Source organism: Papio anubis, chromosome 14 (genome assembly GCF_008728515.1).
Source record: "Papio anubis isolate 15944 chromosome 14, Panubis1.0, whole genome shotgun sequence".
In the NCBI taxonomy this organism is placed as follows: Eukaryota; Metazoa; Chordata; class Mammalia; order Primates; family Cercopithecidae; genus Papio; species Papio anubis.
Genome location: NC_044989.1, coordinates 69,120,787 through 69,144,567, shown reverse-complemented (window position 1 = coordinate 69,144,567; position 23,781 = coordinate 69,120,787). Strand labels below are relative to the sequence as shown.

At 42.9% G+C, this 23,781-nt stretch overlaps 1 protein-coding gene across 5 annotated transcripts in view; it reads right to left on the bottom strand.

Moving 5' to 3' along the window:
• The window catches only part of ARHGAP25 (Rho GTPase activating protein 25), a 93,828-nt gene that overhangs the window by 14,948 nt on the left and 55,099 nt on the right, over nt 1–23,781 (bottom strand). For 4 of the 5 annotated variants that reach the window (XM_031655242.1, XM_021924898.2, XM_031655241.1 and 1 more), the window contains 2 exons: nt 7,011–7,218; nt 1,082–1,214 (listed from right to left, as the gene is read on the bottom strand). In XM_031655242.1, the coding sequence (XP_031511102.1) occupies nt 1,082–1,214; nt 7,011–7,218 (341 nt within the window). Of the gene's footprint in view, nt 1–1,081; nt 1,215–7,010; nt 7,219–10,048; nt 10,572–23,781 lie in introns of those variants that run through there. The other variant, XM_031655244.1, reaches the window with a different exon arrangement.

The following is a 23,781-nucleotide window of genomic DNA, read 5'->3' as shown; positions in this document are numbered from 1 at the left end:
GCATGGTATGATATTATCATGAAAATTATCTAAGTTTATGCTGTTCAATATAGCAGTTACTTGCCACATGTAGCTACTTAAATTTAAATCAAAATTAAATAAAATTAGGAATTTGGCTTCCCAGGTGCAGTAACCACATTTTAGATGCCCAATAGCCATGTGTGGCTGGTGGTTACCATATTGAAAGGTGCAGATATATAAAAGTTCCATTACCATAGAAAGTTCTATTGGTCAAAGTAAATAAACTGAGTCTTATAAAAGACGTATAATCTGTATAATGGAAAAATCAAAGTTAAATCTAGGTCTTCATTATAGATTTTTCTGTGCACCACTTTGCCAGAGAGGGCTTTTAACATAGTCATTGATATAAACATAAACTTCTTCATGGATCACTTGGATTTGAAAATCTTGTTTAAAAATCATCGAGGTTTATTGTTGTTGGTTGGCTTTCATCAGTTTCTTTGGTTGGTTGGTTGATTACAATAACATGAATACAGTGTGATCCCTGTTGACTACAAGGCCTCTCTAGAAATAACTTACACAGGATCAAAAATCCTGCTGGTGAACTTGTGCACTCTCACAAGCATATTGCAGATGGTGGTTACAGACCCTACAGGCAGCTATGGCTAAAAAGAACAACAATCAAAAAACCTTCCCTATCCTTCTTCTCCCTGGGACATGCATTCCTTGGATGACCACACCTGACACTCAAGTTGCTGTGGAGCTTGAACTATGTGACCTCGCACCTGCCTTCCAGCCTGTCGTTGTGTCCCAGCAAGTCTCAGCAAGGTCATCGGGCTTAAAACCCTCCTCCGATGTATCCTCCTTTTCTCCCTACTTTTAATGTGACCCAGCAGTATTTGATTATGGTCCAATTCTTTACTGGATTATTACATCTCATGAAGGCTGTGGTTTGCCAGTCATCATGATTGAGTTCATATGCCTTTTGTTGCTGAGGAAGTTGCATTTTGACTATCTTACCAAAGTATGGGCCCCTTGACCCACTGTTGTCTACTGGAATAGTGTCCAGAAAACCAATCACTTTCTTCTAAAGCAGGACAACTAACTCTAAGATGCAAACCTTTGCCTCGTCCGCATTCGTGAGCTGTCCACAGAGCAGGAACCCTTCGTACTGGCTCCAGGGAACCACGGGCTCTGGGAGGTCTCGTAGGTAGAGCTTTAGCAGGGAAGCCACAGTGTGCACATCTGTGTCTCTGGAAGAAAAGAAGCAATGCTCTTTGAAACCTCTTTGAAAGAAAAACTTTAGGATGTTCGTCACTTCCATCCTGATGATTCAGTGACTAGAACCATAAATTACAAAGGGAAATTTTGCAGAGGAGTAGAGTCTGATAAAGAAGAATCAGACCAAAACATCGTTGCTAATTCACCCTTCTGGAACAACAATGCTGAATACATGTTCCTCCATCTCTTCCACCCAACTACCTCAAAGGTAAGTTCAAGGTCTACATTTTTACCAAACCTTCCTTAATGATTTTCATCTTTATTGCTTTCTTCTTTCTTCAAGCCATTTTAGTGCCTCTCAATTAGCATTGTCTAATTAGTCTCTAATATTGCTTATGTTAACTCCTTTATATCCTTGGTCCATTCATCTCTTTAAACTTCCAGAGTGCTTAAAATAGTTCTGAGGTTCACTCACGTATTTGCTCAATAATTCACTCAATCAATAAGCATTGAGAAAATCTATTAGGTGCAAGATACTGCAAGATACTTGTCAAGCACTGGGATTTCAGTCGCCAATCCCAAAGACATCAGTAGCCATCCAGTCCAGGGATGGAGCCCTGGCCCCATCGAGTCACAAAGCTGTGGAGACTCAAGCATTATAAGGTCCTTACAATACTGTGTGGTTAATGCCATGATATGGGAAGCCCAAGACTCAGGATCCTATGGAAGTGTGGGAAACGAACACCCAAGGCAGAGATGGGAACACATAGATGACTTCTCAGATGAAAGAGTACCTCAGATGAGCTCTGAAAGGCAGTGAGGAGTTAGGGTATGAGGCAGGCAGCCTGTGTGTCAGCCTGGAGCATGAGGAGAGGAGGCCTCGCCATGGGCCTGACTGACTGAAAGAGGCATGGCTCTTCAGTTCGGCTTCTCCATTTACAGGAGGGCTTAGTAAGTCATGGGCCAGGAGCCAAATCTGTCCCACTACCTCTGTTTGTACAGCCTGGGAGCTAAGAATTATTTTTACATTTTTAAATAGCTGGGGGAAAAAAACACTCACAAGAAGAAGAGTGTGTCATGATGTAAAAATTGTAGGAAATTCAGATGTCAGCATCCGTAAGTAAAATTATAGAATAACACCACCACACTTGTTCATTTATGTACTGAGCAGAGTATTATAGTTGCGGTAAAGGCCATCTGGCCTGCAAAGCCTAAATATTTAATATGTGGCCCATTAAGAAAAGTTTGTTGACCCCTGGCTTACAAGGCGGTTGCATTGATTCTGCAGTGCTGCAAGAGAAAATAAGATTCGCTACCATATTCCTGAAGTGGATTATTGAAGAAATGTTTGTTTATTTCATATTGATAAAACCTGGCATTCTTAGGTAGCAGCCTCGGTAGCATTGTGAAAAGCTGTGATGTGGCAAGAGGTCCAGAATAACTTTGGAATGTCCTTGATTTCAGTGATGAGAAATATAGAATAGGCTGGAGGACATGTCTCCTGGTCCTAGGAGGGAGGGGAGGGGTGGATCTGGACAAGAGGAGGAGAAGGGAGGCATCTGAGGCAACAGAAGCAAGAATACTGGGCTTGATTGTAAAGCTCTGTCTTGGTGCTCTGTGTGCATTTTATTTTGGTTTTGACAGCCAGTTTGTGGAGCTGTCTTCTGAAAAGGCTCCCCTCTTTGCAGCCTGTGAACTGTACCTCAATAGGAGAACACGGGCTGGCACAGAGTCTGCTCTATGCTCCATGGCTGACCTCAGGAAATCTGGAGTAGGAACCGTTCATTTAACATGGGGATTCTGGAGAATCCTTCCCTGCTGAGTCACTGCCCAAAATACCTGACGCAAAGCCAGGCTAGGAAAAGTACTTTTGTCAAAATATGTTATGAGAAGTTCTTGAGAAAGTGGCAGCGAGACAGTCAGCTGACAATTTGCAGGAGCAGAATTCTCCCAAAGTCCAAAGGTTGCATCCTCCTCAAGTCCCTACACTGCAGTCCATCCATTTGTCTCTATCAGCATCCTGGGACTCCCATTTGATTGGGACCTCTCCTTCACCCCCATCCAACCAGTCTTCCAAATCCCTTCAAACCTATTCTCCTAAAGTCACGCTGATGCTTGTAAGCCCCTCCCCTCCTTTCACTGCCCTATGCCTCCAGATTCTATGCTCTGCCCACTCTAGGGCACAGCCCTGAACACCAAAACACACCAACGGAATGAGTGAAGAAAACAGAGTTTGAAATGGAAAAAACAGCATAAATGGTAAGTCAAGAAACTGGATCCTGGCTGGGAACAGTGACTTACGTCTGTAGTCTCAGCACTTTGGGAGGCTGAGGTGGGTGGATCACTTGAGGTCGGGAGTTCAAGACCAGCCTGGCCAACATGGCAAAACGCTGTCTCTACTAAAAATACAAAAATTGGCTGGGCCTGGTGGCAGGTGCCTGTAATCCCAGCTACTCAGGAGGCTAAGGCAGGAGAATAACTTGAACCAAGGAGGCGGAGGTTGCAGTGAGCCAAGATCACACCACTGCACTCTAGCCTGGGTGACAAAGTGAGACTTGATCTCGGAAAAAAAAAAAAAAAAAAAAGAAACTGAATCTTTTGAAGAGAGACAACAACAATAAAAAAGACACCTAGACAGTTTAATCAGGAGAAATTTAGACAGCAAAAACATCCATCATTAGAAAAGAGAAAGTGGTTATAAATATAGCTACAGCATGGATACTTCAAAGTAATAATAAAAGAACACAATTAGCTATATAAATCATCTTACAACACTGAAACTTACAGAAAGCTTCCCAGTTCATTTCACCAAAAATAAATCTGACAAGCCATGCCCACTGCCGGGCCTAGCTAACTCCTCATTCTTGTTTATTGGGTCTCAGCTTAAATGTCATTTTCTTGGGGACCTCCCTAAATACACCAGACCATGTGAAAAGCCCCTGTTCTAAGTTTTCATAGTATTGAGTTTCCTTTTTAGCACTCAACACCATGGAACTTATACAATTATTTCTATAAATTTTTGTTTTACTGTGAGCACCCCATTGTACTAGGGCTAACTCAGACGTCTATTTTATGGTCTAAATTTGTAACATTATTTTTTCGGAGTTTGCTGTTCCTCTAACCCAACAGAACACCCTTAAATTATTCTTTTTTTTTTTTTTAAATCAAGGGCTAAGAGTAGGTCAGGAGCCAGGTGGCTTCTGGGTTCAACAACTGATACACTAGGGATTACCCAAGACTCCTCAGATGGTTCTGCCAGCCCTTCCCTGGAGGCATTGATGCTTGTAATGTGGCATGTCTGTAGGTGCATTTCTCACAGACACATAGGGGTGAGAAATGTGTTGGCTTTGTAGCTAGGCAGTGTCCATCCTGGTAGAAACTTGGCAAGGAGATTTTAAAGTTCACATTTTTGTGTCTAAGGAGACCAGATAGACCTGCACTAGTCTCACCAAACAGATCCTTTGCTCACCTTCATTCTAGTGAGGTAATGGGGGCATCTTGGGGTGGAACCCAGCACATAACCAATGCAGAGGATCTGGGTGAGTTCCCATAGCCGTGAAGTTGGGGACACCAGGAGGGGGCTCCTTGCTCTCCAAATACCCCTTCTTCCACCCACTGACTCCTACAATTCCTTTTATAGGAGGCAGAAAAAGTTACAACCGTAGCTTCTCTCTCCTGGTCTGCTCGTGACTCTGAAAACCCTCCCTTTCCCCCTTTCCTGCCCTCTTTCCACCCGCTTTCACACTGCCCCTCTGCTGAACTCCCACACACAATTCAGGTTAACACTGTCTCAAGGTTGGTCTCTTCCTCTCCCACTCCCAGGCCAGATTCACTCTCAGGAAATCATCTAACACTGGTCCCTTTCACTTCAGAGTTAATTTGCCAGTTTTGTTGACCTCTCTTGAGTTACTGGCTTTGTCAATTCTATGATTCCAAAGTCAGGCTGATCCCTGTAAGCCCTCCCCTCCTTTCCCTGTCCTATGCATCTGGCATTCTATGCTCTGTCCCTTGCAGGGCACAGCCCTCAACACCAAAACACACCATGGAATGAGAAGTGGGGGAGTATAAAAGGGGGTGGAGAGAGGGCAGGAAAAGGGGAAAAAGAGGGTTTTCAGAATCATGAGTGGAATAGGAGAGAGAAGACCTGGTCTCTCCTAAATATGCTCAAATGTAACTAAATAATAAGAATCAAATAAGAGCCAGTCACACCTTTCAAATCAGACTTGTCCTCTCAAGGGTTTTGTGGACCTAAGAGTTGCCCCTGCGAAGCCCCTGAAAAGCCCCCAATGACTCTTCCTATTTCTGGATGTGTAAACTCTACCCCTCACTTCTAGGTGTGGAGATGTCACAAGGTAAGGTAATTTTCCTCCTTCCAGTCCCAAATATTTCAAAATAATCAAAAATTCCCACACCAACACCCACGCCTACTCTATAGTGCATAGGCTACAGCCTAAGGCAGTTATATGGCAAATCCTAGCAATCACCTCTATTCCTTTTGGCACATTGTATGGCATTTTTCTAGCAACAACCCCCCTGTATCTTTCACCAGGCCAAGGCTAACCAAAAACATAAAAAGAAACTGAATATAAAGGTGGTGAGCACAATGGAACAAGCACCTGATATCAAAACGCAGTTGATGGTGCTGCTGAAAGTCCCCGTGTTTGATGCCCATAATGGGGTATTGTTCCAATAAGAACCCCATCTCTTGCTTCCTAGGGTGCTAAAATATAGCACCTGTGGGAAATTAGCTTATTACTTATTAAGGGTAGGAAAGACACCCCTGTGGTTGTCCAAACTACAACCGTGGCCATAAGCGTGGAGAGAAACAAATAGATCCCAGAGAAGCTTTGGAGGAAAAACAGGCAGCGTTGGTGATTAGAGTGAGGGGTGAGGGAGCTTCTACACAAGATGACACTTAGGGCTTCACAATTTTCTCAGAATCAACCCAACCCCATTGTCCAAAATAAGCTTGGCAACTTTCGTTTTTGGAAACTGGATAGAGTTCAGGCCCATCTTACTAAACCTTGGTTTATGGGCTCCTAATTTGGAAATAGCAGTCAAACTTATGCCAGCAGGACAAGTTCACGCAGGCAACTGGGTAAGAGACTGCACAACATCAGGTGGGGATTTTACTAGCTGAGTGTGGCAGAGAAGGAAACCTCAGCTGAGTGACTGGAGAAGGTAGGGAGGAAGCGGGTGGTGAGAGGAAATGTCACTATGCCTCATATGCCCCAAACAGGGCTGGGAGACCTCCACACAGAAGACTTAGGCACGCCAGGCTGCCAAGATATCAGGATATGCTCCTGCAAAAGGGCTCAGAACTGAGTCAGAATCACGTGGTACTGTGATCTTGGAAACTAACAAGAAGTCCTGGTTATGGCCACTTCTGGAATGCTAACGAAAGTCGCTGGTGCCCTTGGATATGGATCTGGTGCATTCTCCACCACACCAAGTGTTTGTACAGCCAGCTCCACTCTTCCATGTTCCTCATCTGTCCTGAAGGGTGGGCCTCAGGTTAGGTCCCATCTTTCTCCCCTCCTCTGCACGACCCCTTCTCCTGTGCCCTAAACATCACCTGAATCTGCCCAGCAGGATTCCAGTTCTGGTTCACATGATCTGTCACATAAACTATCTGCATACTCTCCTAACTGTGCTCCAGTCTCCCAAAATCCCAATCATGAGCAAAACAAAGGCTCTCTCTGTTGCAAGCCAGGGCTCTTAGAAGTATCTATGCAAGTCCCATAGCTCAACTGGAATGGAGAGGCCCTCCCAGCCAAGCCAGGCAGAGGGGAGGGCAGAGCTGGGACACTGCCAGCAGGGCAATGTACCTGTCAAAGGAGGGCCGCTCCCCAGCATCAAAGGCATCTCTCAGCTGCTTCACCAGGTTGTCCTGCCCAGGCAGACGGAAGATGCCCTCTTCATTCCGGCCATGCTCCAGGATGAACTCTGCACATTTCTCCACCAGGATGGGCACCAGATGGGGGCCGAATTTCTGTTCATAGGCCACAGTCTCATCCAAGCGCTGGCCAAACACCGCTGAGGACAGAGCAAACAGAACCAGCCCGTCATTCTGTGCTTCCTTGGATGAACTATTTCTTGACTTTCTGTGTCACCTGTGACTTCACAGGTTTTATTGCAATGATACTAGACAAAATGTGGGAGACAAATCACTCATAATATTTCCTGAAACTATAAATACGGGCCTGTAAATTCGAGGCAGTCTTTGTCAGTCTTTTTATATTGACCCACATTTCTTACATATTTAAAATAACGACTGGCTTTTACTGAATACTTTTTGCTGGGAATTTCACACTTTTTGTCCTTTAATCTTGACAGCAACTCTATGAGGTGGTATTAATGTCACACTCACCTTACTGTTAAAGACACTGATCCTTAGACACTTGCCAAGGTCAAGCAGCTCACAGCATGGCACAGTTGGGATTCAGGCCTAGGCAGTGAACTCCCAGCAATGTGCCTTAACCACGGCAGCAAGCAGGCCGCTTTGTGTCCACTTGCGTCAGAGAGTAGTAAAGCATAACACAGTAAGGCATCCCCCCTTAGCCACAGTCAACTGCAGTCTGAAAATATTAAATGCGAAATTCCAGAAACAAACAATTCATAAGTTTTAAATTGCACGTCATTCTGAGTAGCATGATGAAATTTCTCGCGGTCCCGCTCAGTCCAGCCTGAGATGTGAATCATCTCTTTGTTTAGTGTATCCACTTTGCATACACTGCTTGCCCAGGAGTCACATAGTAGTTGTCTCAGTTATACTTAGTAGTTGTCTCAGTTATAAGACCGAAAAGACACAGCGTATATAGGGCTCAGGACTATCTGAGATCTCAGGCATCCACTGCGGTCTGGAAACATATCCCCCAAGGATAAAGAGGGCCTACTGTAGTCTATCACATAGATGTCTCATAGCACTAAACCACTGTGGAATTTAAAATAATTTAGGTTGTTTACTATGTCCTAATTATAAACATTGCCACAGCAGACATGTTCATTCACCTGGCAGAGATCCTGGAATGTATGCCGTTCAATGCATAATTTCTAATTAATTAACATTTGGATGCATGAACAAAAGCGTTTCATTCTTTTGAACTATTTCCTCAGGACAAATTCCCATGTGTAGAATTACTGGGTCAAGAGGTTTGAACATTTTTATAACTTGATGGTATGCAAATTGCTTTCCAAAAATATTTTCCCAAATTACCCTGCCTCCAGCAAAGCAAGTGTGGGCCAGTTCCACCCCAGCTCTGTCCGAGTGGAGAAACTTTGCTCCACAGTCTCCCCACCCCAGCAGTGTGAGGACACGAGTTTACAAATCAGGACCACCACTGCCTACCCATTCTCCCACCAGGCTTCCATGCCTCGGAGGTTCAGAAGACAGACTGTGGCTTCTGTCCTGTCCTGCTTTCCCTCTGCCATAATCAGGGCTCTGCTGCACCCGGCACTTCAATCGCTAGGACATCCGTTTGCAAAGTCACTTGACTCTCCCCATGATTCTCTCTCTCAGGTTGGTCCTCTCCATCCCATCTCAAGTTCCTGTGGATTCCACCTGTATAGAGCTGTACCAGGCTCTTGACTTGCATGTTCTTTTCCGCTCCCACCCACTACCCAGGCTAGGCCAGCCTCCTCTCTCACCTGTAACTGCTGCAGTCTCTTCTCTCTATCATGTTCGAAACCCTCCTGCTGCTTGCCTTTCTAGAGCACCGCTCTGCTTGAGTGCCCTTCTCTTGGTTTTCAGTAGTCATCTGCTTCTCCCCCAATTGCCTCCGTGATGTTTTTCAAATAGACACGTAAAGCCCTGGCAGTTTGTCAGGGCCTCCTCTTTCATCACATCAGGTGTTGGGAGGAGAGAGTGGAATCTAGACGGAGCTGAATAGGGGGCCTCTGTGTTCCCCACTACCACCAAATCTGCTTGGCTGTTGTTCGTTTCACTTATTGCACTGCAGTGAGACTGTGATTAAATACTTCTGTGGCTAAAGTTTGAGAATCAAGGCTGGCATTCCTCAAGGCTTGGCACCCACCTGCTTTCCTGGCCTGATGTCCTGCCATGCCCCGAGAGGCATCTCACCCTGACGTTTCCAAAACATAATGCTCTGCAGTCTCCATGTCCTTGAACAGTCTCTTCTCCCTGTCCAGTCTGCTCTCCCCCTTCCCTGGCGGCGCCAATTCTCTTTGTCCTCCTTGGCCCCTCTCAAATACCATCATATCTGCCATGCCTTACTGACACCTAGATGGAGAGACTACATCCTACTCTGTGCACCAGATTGCTTCTTGAATATCCCAATCCTTTCCATACTCTGTGATCATGATTTGTATGTACCTGTGTCGTCTGCATGATTGTAAGCCCCCCACTACTGGGAATAGGAGGAAGGGCTGTTTTCATCCCCAATGTCTAGCATAACCCCTGGCAAAAGGTAGACAGTCAATGACTTTTGCTGAAGGATTTAATGAATCAATGTGTCTTTAAGCAAGTATTTTCCATGACTAATGGTTATTCGGCATTTCTTTAGTTTAAACACTAATAGGAATCTCCTGGTATATGAATTCAGTTTCACGCTAGCATGCATTGAGTGCCCTGCCATGTGCCAGCACCAGGCTCCATGGAATGGGTTGTACATACAAGGGGCATGGAAGACCTGGTTCATGCTTTTAATGAGTTTGCCATCCAGTTATGAAAATAACATAACAGATGGACTGTCTGCCTTTGAGGGGTCACACAAAACGTAGTGAGAAACAATTAGAAAATTTCAATAGCCATATGGAATTAGGTTTCTATTTGTCTGTAAAAGGAGCTGGACACATCTTTTCACCAAATTGATAGGACATGACTGAAATAATCTGACTTAAAACAGACCACATAGCATCTGGGAAGTTCTCTTTGAGAGGTCCAGAGAGGGGCCCTTCAATGGGAGAGGCAGATGTCTCCTGCAGCAGTTGAAACTCAGGCTCCAGAGGTCCACTGGACTTGATGGGGAAAGATAGCACAAACACAGTGTAAGGATGTGCACAGAGAAGTCAAAGCTTTCAGATTCAAGCTCCATTTCTGAGGTCTTATAGCAGATGCTCCACCTTGCAGGTGATTTGGAGCCAAGCTCCTTCTTACACCTTAATGTGTGTCTAGTCCTCTAGCTTTTCTCCTCATCCCAGTCTATCAGCCTTGTCCTGCCTTCATCCTCTATTCCTCTCACACCTCAAATGCAGCCCTTTTGATATTAATCTCACTCATACTTTTTTTCTTCAACATCCCCACCCTGCTGCTTCCTACTACCCTCTGCATGCCTTCATCAGGCCATTGAGAGCTACAAGAGACCACGCATAACACATTGTGGAAATTTATCCTTCCAATCTCTGCAAGACATTGGTTCCAAATTTTCACCACTCCTCTTGAGCTCCCCACCCATTCCCTCCCTTCTCTGTCTCAACAGGTGATCTTGGCTCCTCTTTCCTTCCATTACCAAACGGAGGGTTATGAGTGAACTCCCTCATCTCCAGTCCCTGCCTTTCCCATCCTTTCTCCTCTGTGTTCCTGTTTTCTCCCACAGGAAGAAAAGGGCCCTATCTTTCATCTAGGATGATGCTTTCCTGAACTGTGGGTTCCATTCTTTCCACCTCTTCCAGTACTTACTCTTTCTCTTTGTATCTTAAAATTTTCTCTTTCAATTGAAAGATCCCACGTGAGTCTAGGTCTTTGCCATTTATGAAAGAATAATCTCCCACCTCAGCTCGCATGCAAACAACCAACATTTGCTTTCCTTCTCTTTACCATATACTTGTAAAAAATTGTGTCTACTTCTAGAGAGATGTCTGCCCCACTTCCTCACTTATCACTCACTACTCAGCCTCTCAACCCATCACAATCTTGTTTCATTAGCCTGCACTTCTTCACTAAATCTGCTCACTAAGATTTCTAGTGCTCTCCTAATGTTCATTCCACACCCTACTTACTGATCTTCTCGGAAGACTGATGTTACTTCTCCTTCCTCTTCAATACTTTCTCCCTACATTGCAATAAATCCAACCATTCTTGTTCTATTCTCATGTCACTGATGACTCCTTTCAGTGTCTTTGACTGTGCTCCATCTTCCACTTGCTCCTTTGGTGCATCATTTCCTGGGATTCCAACTCAAGCTTCTTTTCTTCTCACTCTAGTATTCTCCTTAGGAAAGTGCATATGATTTCACACATTTAGATATCACCTATAAACTTATAACTTATTAATCTGCATATCTGGTCCAGATCTCTCTCTCTCTCTCTCTCTATATATATATATACACACACACACACACACACACACACACAATATACATATGTGTATATATGGATATATGTGTGTGTATATATATATACACACACACATGGATAGATAGATATAATTTATGAAAGAATAATCCTCCACCTCGGCTCTCATGCAAATGATCAACATTTGCTTTCCTCTCTTTACTATTATACTCATAGAAAAATGTGTTTTATTTTACCTTTATAGATGTTGCTATATCATATCTATTTCCATCTTTTCTCTCTCTCTCTCTTTTTCTCTCTCTCTTTCTCCTCTATAACCATAAGTTCAATGACTAATGGCAATTCTCCCAGTATCTTCTCTAATCTCACTATCATCCCATCCCTAAATCACTGCTTCTCCTGTAGCCTTCCTCAAAGGCAATAGCATTCATTCCACCACTCAAGCACCAGGTACTCTCCTAGGCACTGAAAATGCAAAGCCATTAATACAAGGTACCTGAACTTAACTAATCCAATTAGCAAAATTGTGAGCATTAGAATTATCTGCAACACTCTTCACTCTCTCCAAATAGGTTAGTACATTCTTCTTCTTCTTCTTCTTTTTTTTTTTTGAGATGGAGTCTCGCTTTGTTGCCAGGATGGAGTGCACTGGCGTGATCTCAGCTCACTGCAACCTCCTTCTCCCGGGTTCAAGCAATTCTCCTGCCTAAGCCTCCCGAGTAGCTGGGACTACAGGCGCCTGCCACCATGCTCAGCTGATTTTTTGTAGTTTTAATACAGACGGGGTTTCACTGTGTTAGCCAGGAAGGTCTCAATTTCCTGACGTCGCGATCCACCCACCTCGGCTTCCCAAAGTGCTGGGATTACAGGCATGAGCCACCGCACCCAGCCTAGAATGGTACATTCTAAATATGCTTTAAACAAGCTCCCTATTCTCACTGCTGTTGGCTATATCATTATAATGGTTTCTTTTGCAACTCCATTTCTTGCAAATTCCTTCCACCAGAATTCACAAAGTCATTCAACAAATGTAGGCTGAGCATTTGCTGTGGGCCAGGCTCTTTGATAGCTAAAGAGTATGATAGGATGAATGAAAAATGGTCTTTGCTTTTAAAAATTCTCAAGAGAATGCCCTTCCTCCTACTCTCCACCTGGAAACCCAGTCTTCTGAATTTGGATGTCTTCTCAGAGAAAACTGGTCACTCTTTCCTCTACTCATAGAGCTCCCTGTGTGTTTCTTGATGTTATCACTTCTCATGTAATTTTATGATGATTCTTTTAAACATCCCTCTCTTCCACTGGACTGTGGACCCCTCAAAGGCAGACAGTCTATCTGGCTCAGCATCTATTTTCAGAACCTGGTATATGATGGACCTCAGAGAGCTGTCACTACCTGCTGCCTACATTCCTCCCATTCTCTGGCCCTTTTCTGCACTCAGTACTTCCCCAAACCTACTCTTGTCAAGGAGACCAATGGCCTTTACATTTTAAAATCTGAGGTGAAATTCTCTGTCTTCATCTTAACTGCTCTATCAGCAGCATGTGACACAGCAAGTCACCCCCTCCTTCTTGGGACACCTTCTCACGTGGCCTTTGGTACACCAGTCTCTCTTGGTTCTCCATGTGTCTCATCAGATGCTTTTAGCCTCCTCTGAGGATTCTTCCTTTTCTTGCTGTCCTCTAAATGTTTGAGGGTCCCAGGGCCTCGCTTCCTCATCTGCACACTTTCTCATAGTCTCACCACTTTAAATATCACCCATATGATGAAGACTTTGAACTTGTCATCTGCAGCCTAGAAATCAGTCAAAGCTATTCTCTCAACAAGAACCAACCACTGGATGCTCTGGAGACATCAGGACCAACAGTGTCACTTCTTACATGAGAGAAAAATCCTTTTTTTTTTTTTTTTTTTAGCTTGGCTAGGTCAGGTTTTGTCACTCTTAATCTCAGATCACATGAGGAGTTTGGAGTCAGAAACATCCCTGGAACTCCAAAGACCTGGTCCTGAGTTCTACCAATGTCTGACCTCTGGGTCCTAATTGTCACCCTTTTGGCCATTAGCAGAGCAGTTCCATCTTAATAGGTATAAATGTTCATGAATTTATTATAATAATTGTATGTAATATAATTACCATAATGTAATTATATGTATATGATAATTATAACTATTAACCAATATAATTAATTACATTAATTTTATGCTGAGAACCGATCCCTGATACTTTCACATGTGCTATCTCATTTAGTCCTCATGAGAACTCTACAAAGTAAGTATTACTGTTCCATTTTACAGATAAGAAAACTGAGATTTGAATCAGGAATTTTTCTGAGGTCATATTTACCCTGTGATTCTATATTCAGGGCTTTAATTCCTTTTAAAGTTTAAAGCTAATGGAATAAAAGTTCAGAGATCATAAAGTCTCAAGGGGAGTCCTCTAATGCCAGACTATGCCAGCCCATGCCAGCCCCACCTCCCCTCAGACCATGTTCACCTCGTCTCCAGTCCCCAGACCTAAAATTTTGGACCCCATCCTGAGCAATCACAGAAGGGTGAGACCTTACTACCACACTAGTAATTGCCCTGGCTCTTCCCACAGTCCATCTTCCACCCCTTACCCCTCAACCCCTTCCTTAGATTTGCTGGAAAACTCCAGGAAACTGGGTTGGTTTGGGAAAGTGGAAATAGAAAGAGCAACTGTCACCTCCCTCCCCACCTTGGTCCTCCTTTGTCATCACTCAAACACTCCTAGGATCAAGACAAAAGCCCCTCCCCACCCTGCCTCTAGCCCAACCCAGGCCTGCAGGAGAGTACCCCACCCCCATACACACTGCACCTGCCCTCCCATACCTGCTTCCCAGGGGCTCAGTTCCAGAAGCGCTCCCCACCCCTGACAGGAGAGGGAAGAGGCTCTGGGAAATGAGTCTTTTAGTGGAACAAGTGAATCACAAAATAAAAAAGAAATACCTTTCTTTCGGAGCTTGGGGGTTTTCCTCCTGAAATCCCAGCAAACAAGCAGTGCCAGGGCAGGAAAGCCACAGCCCAGTTCCCACCGCGGCATCCTGGGGATGTGAGGCATGGCGGGCCGAAGACTCACGCCTCTAAGGAGCCAGCCTCAGGCCTTCCCTCCTCCCCAGACTGGAAGAACCCTCTTCTCTCACTTCCAGATCACCACATGCTTGCAAATACTGCTCAGTTCTGACTCCAAAAAGGAAACCATGGGATCTGTCCGCACCTGCCCCAGCCCTCCCGGCCCTCCTTTCCCCCGCACTTCCCCTCCCCACTCACCTTTACACACAGGACTCTCCAGCTTTTAAACAGTGAACATAAAGCTGTCAAGGCCCGCAATAAAAATAAGTGCCTCCTTTTACTTAGCAGCTAATTGTCAACTGCCATTCAGGGGATACCTCCAAGGCGGGTTAAAAAAAATCCCATGCAGGAACCCTTACCAGCATTGTTCCATATATCAAAGTGTCTGGCAGAAACACAGAATTTCACTTAGCGTTTATGAAGCCAGCCCACCATTCCCTGGAAATGCTTTCAGAGTTGCACATGGCTCCGTGGGGGCCTTCAGAGATAATGATCTTGAAGGTTGGTTGTTGGGTAGACTGAGATGATTTTGTCCTCCTGATGAGTACATATAGTAAATAGTGCAGCAACCCTATCAGACATGCCCAGGAGAAGGCAAATGGGCTCTCAGCATTATGGGGAAACGGTCAAGGTTGTCAGGAAGGGCCCTGGGGCTGTCTCATGCTGCCAACCCAGTGTTTATTCTCCATTCATTCATAGGCCAGGAATCGCAGACTCGTCTGACTCCACATTCTGTCTGCATGTCATATTCACTCCCACATCCTGGCAATGTTACCTCCAAAACATTGTACAAACCTGTGTGCTTTTCTGCATCTCCACTGCCACCACCAGTGTCCAACCCACCATCTGTCCTTTCTGCCTGGACAATGGCTTGAGTTTCATATCTGGTCTCCTGCTTTCATTCTGATCTGCCACCTCCAGCCCAATCCATTTTCCATACAGCAACTAGAATGATCTTTTAAATAGAATCTGATTGTTTTCACCTTCTTGCTTGAAAGCCCCAGTGACTACCTATTAGCTGTTAGGATGAAGACAAACATCCTTAACAAAGCGATCTCCGCTTTTATTACCCTCCCCTTACTCCAGAGCCTGTTCTTCTTTCTGTCACAGGACCTTTGCACATGCTATTCCCTGTGACGAAGACACCATTCTGCTTCCCCCTTCTCTGTCTAGTTAGCTTCTGCTGGCCTTACAGAGTTAAGCTTAATCATCACTATTTCAAGGAAGCCTTCCCTGACCTACTTGACAAAGATATTTTTTCCCCATATGGCGTCATGTGTTTTTCCCACATGGCTCTTTTCACAGTTGTAACTATGTTTTCCCTTGGCTCTTTAAAAGTAATTGCTGTGTCTTCTCCTAGTTTGTGAGCTCCTTGAGAGAAAAGATTTTGGCTTTTTTTCTCTCCTCTCTCTCTCTCTTTCTCACGGTCGTGCCCCAGTGTTAGCATAGATCTGGGGACATGGCACATATTAAAGAAAGAGTTGTTGACCAAATGAAAAAATAAGTATCTGTCTGTTGTTAGGAGCTGGGGGCAGGGGAGATGAGGGAATTCATGGAAATAAGTAAATATCATCTCTTTTAATATCGAATGTAGCTGGTGAGAAAGACCAGAACACGTGGAATAACAATGACTGCACACCCCTCCAGGCTAAATTGTGCTATGGATTGTGAAATCATGCTCGGAAGGGTGCAGAGAACTTAAAAGAATGAAAGGAGAAAAGAAATCCAAGGTACATAACAATTCAATATTTACATACCGTATACCTCCTGTTGGCAAACACGCAATGATGCTTAAAACACGAGATCTTCTTTTTCAAGATGGCTGACTACGAGCATTTCCAGTAATCTCATCCACTTAGAGGAACCAAGCTAGTGTGCTGTCTCATGCTGCCAACCCAGTGTTTATTCTCCATTCATTCATGGGCCAGGAATCACGGACTCATCTGACTCCACACTCATTTAAATGCAGTGTTCAAGAAGGAACTTGGGAGTTCAGCAAAAAAGTGAGAGGAAGCTTTGAAATCCAGGAAGAAGGAAACAGGAAGGCTGTGTGGCTGAGGCCAGCTGGGAAAGGGGAGTGAATCCCCCAAATGGGAAAGGGTGAGTGAGTGCCTTTCTGCTGTCCACTTTCCCACTGGGGAATTATACAATCCAGGCCGTAGGAGAACACCTTGACCCTCCCACACCACGAATCTAACTTAGGGAGTGGCAAGAAGACTATGATGAGGAACTGCTCCAGGGAATGTCCTACACCCTTTTTGAAACCTAACTGACTGCTGTGGGACAACATTCTGGATCCGAGCTCTTACAGACTGTGCATGGGGGAACGTGGGTGGTGCTTGCAGGACTGGGGCTTGAGTGGGGGATGAACCCCTGCAGCCAGTTCTGAGAAGCAAGTGTGGAGTGGGCTCCAGTCACTGGCATTGGAACTGGGCACACCACCATCCCAGGTCCTAAGCAAAAGGAGAGTTGTTGTGGAGGCTTGCTGAGTGGCATCGCCTATGGCCTAGGGCTGAGTTGTGGACTAGATGCAGCCTGCCAGGACTGACTGGGTGGCCAAGGTGGCTGCCATAGCCAGGATGGAGGAGGGAACTCTGCTGGGACTAGGGTGTGAGACGAACGCAAGTCTCATTCCTGTGGGCCAAACAGTGGCCACTGGGACAGCCCTATCCTCCCTATCCTAAGACTTTAGGACAGCAAAGGTTGCCCCTCACCAAGCATTTCACAAGGGGCCTAAGGACTTCCTCTACCCCCTAATCAAGGCTGGTGCATGCATATGCCATTGGAGGGCCTGAGTACAAGCTTGCTTGGTCCAGTTCTGCCCAACTTTGTCCCCTACTCTAAGACAGAGTGTGGGATCCAGGCTCCTGGATGTTCCACCACCCAACTACCACCTGGGTTACCCCAATACCTCTCCTGGGGAACAGAGGTCAGGCATAAATCTCCATGCTACCCCCACAACTGGTTCTTACCTGCAAACACTATCTACTAGCCTGGAGGCTGGCCCACGCAGCCCATTGAAACAACTGCTAACACAAAAGCACGGAGCTTGAGAACTAGAAGAACACTTCATGACCACTGCTACGCCCACTGCCCCCATCATCCTCACTGCCCAAAAGGTCAAAAGCCCACTCACCTGCCCTGTATACCACTACTACAATCAGCATCCAAAAAAACCCACCCACAGGCCCAAAAATCGGCCTGCCTGGAACTGCCAGTACAGGTGCCAGCATATGCTGCCTGAGGTCACAAGGAAACACACTTGGCCCACCACTGCTACCACTGAAACCTGAAAAAGTAACCAATAACTGCATCCTAACACACTAAGGAATCCAGATACCACTAAGGCTATTTATGACCAAGGAAATCATACAGCATCTTCACCACTGCACACACTAAGAAGCAAAGCCAAACGGCCCTACCCAACCAACATCATAGTCACATCTTCAAGAAAAAATGTCCCCACCCCATAATGAATGTAAATTCAAAAATAAGAGGAAGTGACTATTGCTTCAGATGTGCAGAAATCAGTGTAACAAGGCAGGAAGCACGAAAAAGCAATGTAATACAACACCCTCAAAGGAAAACAATAATTCTCTAGCAATAGCTCCTAACCAAAAAAACTCAAAATGCCAGATAAAGAATTCAAAATATTGATTTTAAGGAAGCCTAATTAGATGCATGAGAAATCTAAAATCAATACGAAGGAATCAGAAAATCAATTCAGGATATGAATGATACATTTACCAAGAAGATAGATACCTTTTTAAAAATCTAAACAGGAATTCTGGAACAAAAATACATTTATGGAAGGAATTACAGAAAACATTCAAAAGCTACAACAGTAGACTAGACCAAGCAAAAGGCAGAATTTCTGAACTCGAATACAAGTATTTTTAAATAACTCAGCCAGGCAAAAATAAGAAAAAAGAATTAAAATGAATGAACAAAGTGAGTCATTTGCAACTACATAAACCAACTGATATAACAATTCTAAATACATATGCACTCAACACTGGAGCACCCAGATGCATGCAACAAGTATTACTGACCTAAAACTGAAAAACAGATTGACAGCAACACAATAATAGTGGGGACTCAACACCCCATTCTCAGCATTACCCAGATCATCTAGACTGAAAGTCAATTAAAAAGTCTTAAATTAGACTTTACACCAAATGGGACAAATAGACATTTACAGAACATTCTATACAACAATTGCAAAATATACATTCTTCTCAACAACACAGGGAACATTCTCCAAAACAGGCCATATGTCAGGCCACAAAACAAGTCTTGGCAAATTTTTAAAAACTGAAATCAAGAATCTTCTCAGACCACAGTGGAATAAAACTAGAAATCAATACCAAGAGGAACTTCGAAAACTATACAAATACATGGAAGCTAAACAACATGCTACCGAATGATCATTGGGTCAATGAAGAAATTAAGATAGAAATCTAAAAATTTTTTAAACAAATGAAAATACAAAAACATACCAAAACCTGTAAGCTACAGCAAAAGCAGTGCAAAGAGGGATGCTAATAGCATTAAATGCCTACATCAAAAAGTAGAAAGAGTACAAATTAACAACCTAATTTCAAATCTCAAGAAACTAGAAACTAAACAACAACAGACCAAACTCAAAATTAGCAGAAGAAAAGAAATAACAAAGATCAGAGCAGAACTAAATGAAATAGAAACCAAAGAAACAATACAAGGGATCAACAAAATGAAAAGTTGGCTTTTCAAAAAGATAAACAAAATTGTTAAACTTCTAGTTAGACTAACCAAGAAAAAAAGAGATCCAAACAAACAAAATCAGAAATGAAAAAGGAGACATTACAACTAATACCATCGAAATACAAAAGATCATCAGAGATTATTATTAGCAACCAGATGCCCACAAACTAGAAAACCTAAAGGAAATGAATAAATTCCTAGAAACATATACTTCCCAAGATCGAAGCAGGAAGAAATAGAAAGTCTGAAGAGACCAACAATGAGTAGTGAGATCGAATCAGTAATAATAAATCTTCCAAAAAAGAAAAACCCAGAACCAGATGGATTTACAGTTGAATTCTACCAAACATACAAAGACAATCTAATACCAACCCTCCTGAAACTGTTCCAAAAAACCAAGAAGGAGAGAATTCTCCCTAACTCACTCTACAGGGTCATTATCAATCTGATACCAAAACCAGACAAGGACATAAGAACAACCAAAAAGAAAACTACAGACCAATATCCCTGATGAATATAGGATCAAAAATCCTCAACAAAATACTAACAAACCAAATCCAACAGCACATCAAAAAAATAATACACCATGATCAAATAAGTTTTATATCAGGAATCTTTGACAAAGTCTATATGTATACGATTCAATATACACAAATCAATAAATGATACATCACACAAACAGAATTAAGGTAAAAACCATATGATCATCTCAACAGACACAGAGAAAGCATATGATAAAATTCAGCATCTGTTCAGAATAAAAACTCTCAACAAACTAGGCATCGGAGGAACATGCCTCAAAATAATATAGGTCACATGCAACAAATGCACAGCCAACATCATACTAAATGGGAGAAAGTCGAAAGTATTCCCTCTAAGAACTGGAACAAAAGAGGGATGCCAACTTTCACCATTCCTACTCAATAGAGTACTGCAAGTGCTACCCAGAGTAATTAGGCAAGAGAAAGGAATAAGAGGCAACCAGATTGAAAAAGAGGAGGTAAAATTATCCCTACTTGCTGATGATGTGATCTTATATCTAGAAAAACCTAAAGACTCCACCAAAAAACTCTTAGATTTGATAAATGCATTCAGTAAAGTTTCAGGATACAAAATCAACATACAAAAATCAGTAGCATTTCTATACAGCAATAATGATCTAGCTGAAAACAAAATCTAGAAGGCATTCTGATTTACAATAGCTATAAAAAATAAAATACCTAGGAATATATTTAACCAAGGAGATGAAAGATCTCTACAAGGAAAACTGCAAAATACTAACAAAAGAAATTGTAAATGACACAAACAAATAAAAAAATTCCATGCTCATGCATTGGAAAAATCAATATCATTAAAATAATCATACTACCCAAAGCAATCTACAGATTCAATGCAATTCCTATCAAAATACCAATGCCATTTCTTCACAGAACTAGAAAAAAAATTCTAAAATTTATATTTAACCAAAAAAGGGCTCAAATAGCCAAAGCAACCCTAAGCAAAAAGAACAAGGCTGGAGGCATCATATAACTTGACTTCAAATTATACTACAAGGTTGTGGTAACCAAAACAGCATGTCACTGGTATAAAAACAGACACATAGATCAATGGAACAGAACAGAGAACCCTGAAGTAAAGCCACATATGTATAGTCAACTGATCTTTGACAAAGTCTATAAGAACACACCCTGGAGAAAAGACATCCTTTTCAATAAGTGGTGCCGGGAAAATCTGATTGCCAAACGCTGAAGACTGAAACTGGAGCCCTGTCTCTCACCATATACAAAAATAAATTCAAGATGATGAAAAACTTAAATGTAAGATCTGAAACTATAAAAATGCTAGAATAAAACCAAGGGAAAACTCTTCTGGACATTGGTCTAGGCAAAGAATTCATGACTAAGGCCTCAAAAGCACAGGCCACAAAAATAAAAATAGACAGATAGGACTTAATTAAGCTAAAAAGCTTCTGTACAGCAAAAGAATCAACAGAGTGAACAGACAATCTACTAAATGGGAGAAAATAACTGCAAAGTATGCATATGATAAAGGACTAATATCTAGAATTTACAAGGAGCTCAAATAACTCAACAATAATAAAACCAAATAATCCCATTAAAAAGTGGGTGAAGGACATGAGCAGACATTTTGCAAAAGAAGACATACAAATGGCCAACATGCATATGAAAAAATCCTCAACATTAATAATCATCAGAGAAATGCAAATAAAACCCACAATGAGGTAGCATCTTACACCAGTCTGAATGGCAATTATCAAAAAGTAAAAAAATAACAGATGTCAGTCAAGATGCAGAGAAAAGGGAACATATACACTGTTGGTGGGAATGTAAATTAGTTCAACCTCTATGGAAAACAGTATGGAGATTTCTCAGAAAACTAAAAATAAAACTATCATTTGATCCAGCAATCCCACTACTGGATATATACCCTAAGGAAAGAAAATCATTATAACAAAAAGATGCCTTCACTTGTATGTTTCTCACATGATTATTACAATAGCAAAGATATGGAATCAACCTAACTGTCCATCAACAGATGATTGGATAAAGAAAATATGGTATATATACACAATGGAATACTTACTGTTCAGCCAAGTAATAGTAAATATGACATTTCAAAGAATGAAATCATGTCTTTTGCAGTAACATCAATGGAACTAGAAGTCATTTTTAAGTGAAACAAGGCAGACACAAGAAGACAGATATCACACGTTCTGACTTATAAGTGGGAGCTGAGTAACGTGTACACACAGACATAGAGTATGGAATTACGGACAACAGAAACTCAGAAGGATGAGAGGATGGAAGAGGGTGTATGATGAGAAATTACTTAATAGGTACAATATGAGTTATCTGGTTGATGGGTACCCTAAAAGACCTGGCCACTACTACACAATCTATGCATGTAACAAAATTGCACCTGTACTCCATAAATTTATACTAATAATAATAATTTGAAAAACACAGGACCTGTTTCAGGACCTTAAAATTGGGTTGGGTAAAGGAGAAAATGTAATGCATTGTTTCCTGGCTCAGCAATAGCCTGAGCAAAACCTCAGATGACTCATCTCCGGAGGAACAGGACAAAAGCAGGTCTGGACAGAGTGACGATTTGCAATTTGGACTCCTTGCTCCCTGGAGATGGGACAAGGACCAGGTTTCAGTGTGGAGATCCAGAGAAGGCATGCCTGTCTTACTAAAAGGAGGGAGTAGTTTGGAGGAAATGGGCAAGAGTAAGCTGAGAATGAGTTTTCAGAAGTCACAAGCCCTTAGGAAAGGGTGGCAAGAAATTAGTCCACTGATAAGAAAAAGGCTGAAACACCAGCGTGCTGCCCTCTAAGGTGAGAGGAACACTCAGAGCCAGCTACAGGCAGGAGAAGCCCTGAGGAAGAAGTTGGGAATGCCACGAAGACCATGTAGACCATCTCTCCAGTCAAGGGAGAAAAGAAGCCCAAAAGGGGATGCAAGCCAGAAGAGGTATCAGCTCTGCACAACTGTCACCAGAGTAACTTCTAAAATTTAAAATTGGGATTCATTCCCTAGGGTGTACAGATGGGCTACAGATGTCTGAAAATATTTTGCTGTCAAAAGCAAAATTGTTTGTGTCTAGGTATTTTTCTGGGGAGAGTTTCTATAGCTTTCATCAGATTCTCCAAGGGGGGTCTTTGTACCATAAAGAGCTTCACCAAGACTCACCACTGACATACTTGGAGAAAGATAGTATAATTCTAGAGGGTACAACCCATTTACTGAATAACTTCTCAGATAAGTTGATCATCATCTAACAGAGGAGAGCCTACTGAGGGAGCAGAACATAGTGCTGCTATGGGAAAATGACGTCATTCTTTCACCTATTAGATTAATAAACCTCTATTGAGCACTGTTTAGATTCTGGTATACGGTACTGTACAAAAAAGGAGAAAAACAATTCCTGCCAAGTAGATTGAAGCTCTCCTTCCAGTGAGGGGAGTCTAGCTAGGAACAAAACAAACGAGTAAAATATTTAGCACATTAGAAGAGGGTATGTGCCAAGGAGCAAAGCAAGGCAGAACTGAGGGGTAAGGAAGGGATTCAGTGTTAAACAGAATGATAGAGGAAGGCTTACTGAGGTGATGTTTGAGCAAAGACTTGAAGACAGTAAGGGACCAAGCCATGCAGCTGCCTGGGGAAAGAGGATTCCAGGCAAAGGAAACAGCAAGTGCAAGGACCTGAAGGCAGGAACACGGGTAGGATGTTTGAGGGGGCTGGTGAAGCTAGAGTGAAATGAGCATAAAAGAGGGTTCTAGAAAACAAGGTCAGAGGGGAAATGCGGGAGTGGGGGCGGCGGGCAGACTGTGCACTATAAGATCATTATAAGGCTTTGACTTTTACTCTGAGTGAGAAAGGAAGCTATTGGAGAATGCTGAACTGAGAGGAATCTTGATATGACAGGTTTAACGGGCTCACTCTGGCCACTCTGTTGAAAACATTTTGTAAGAAGGTGGGGGTGAACATGTG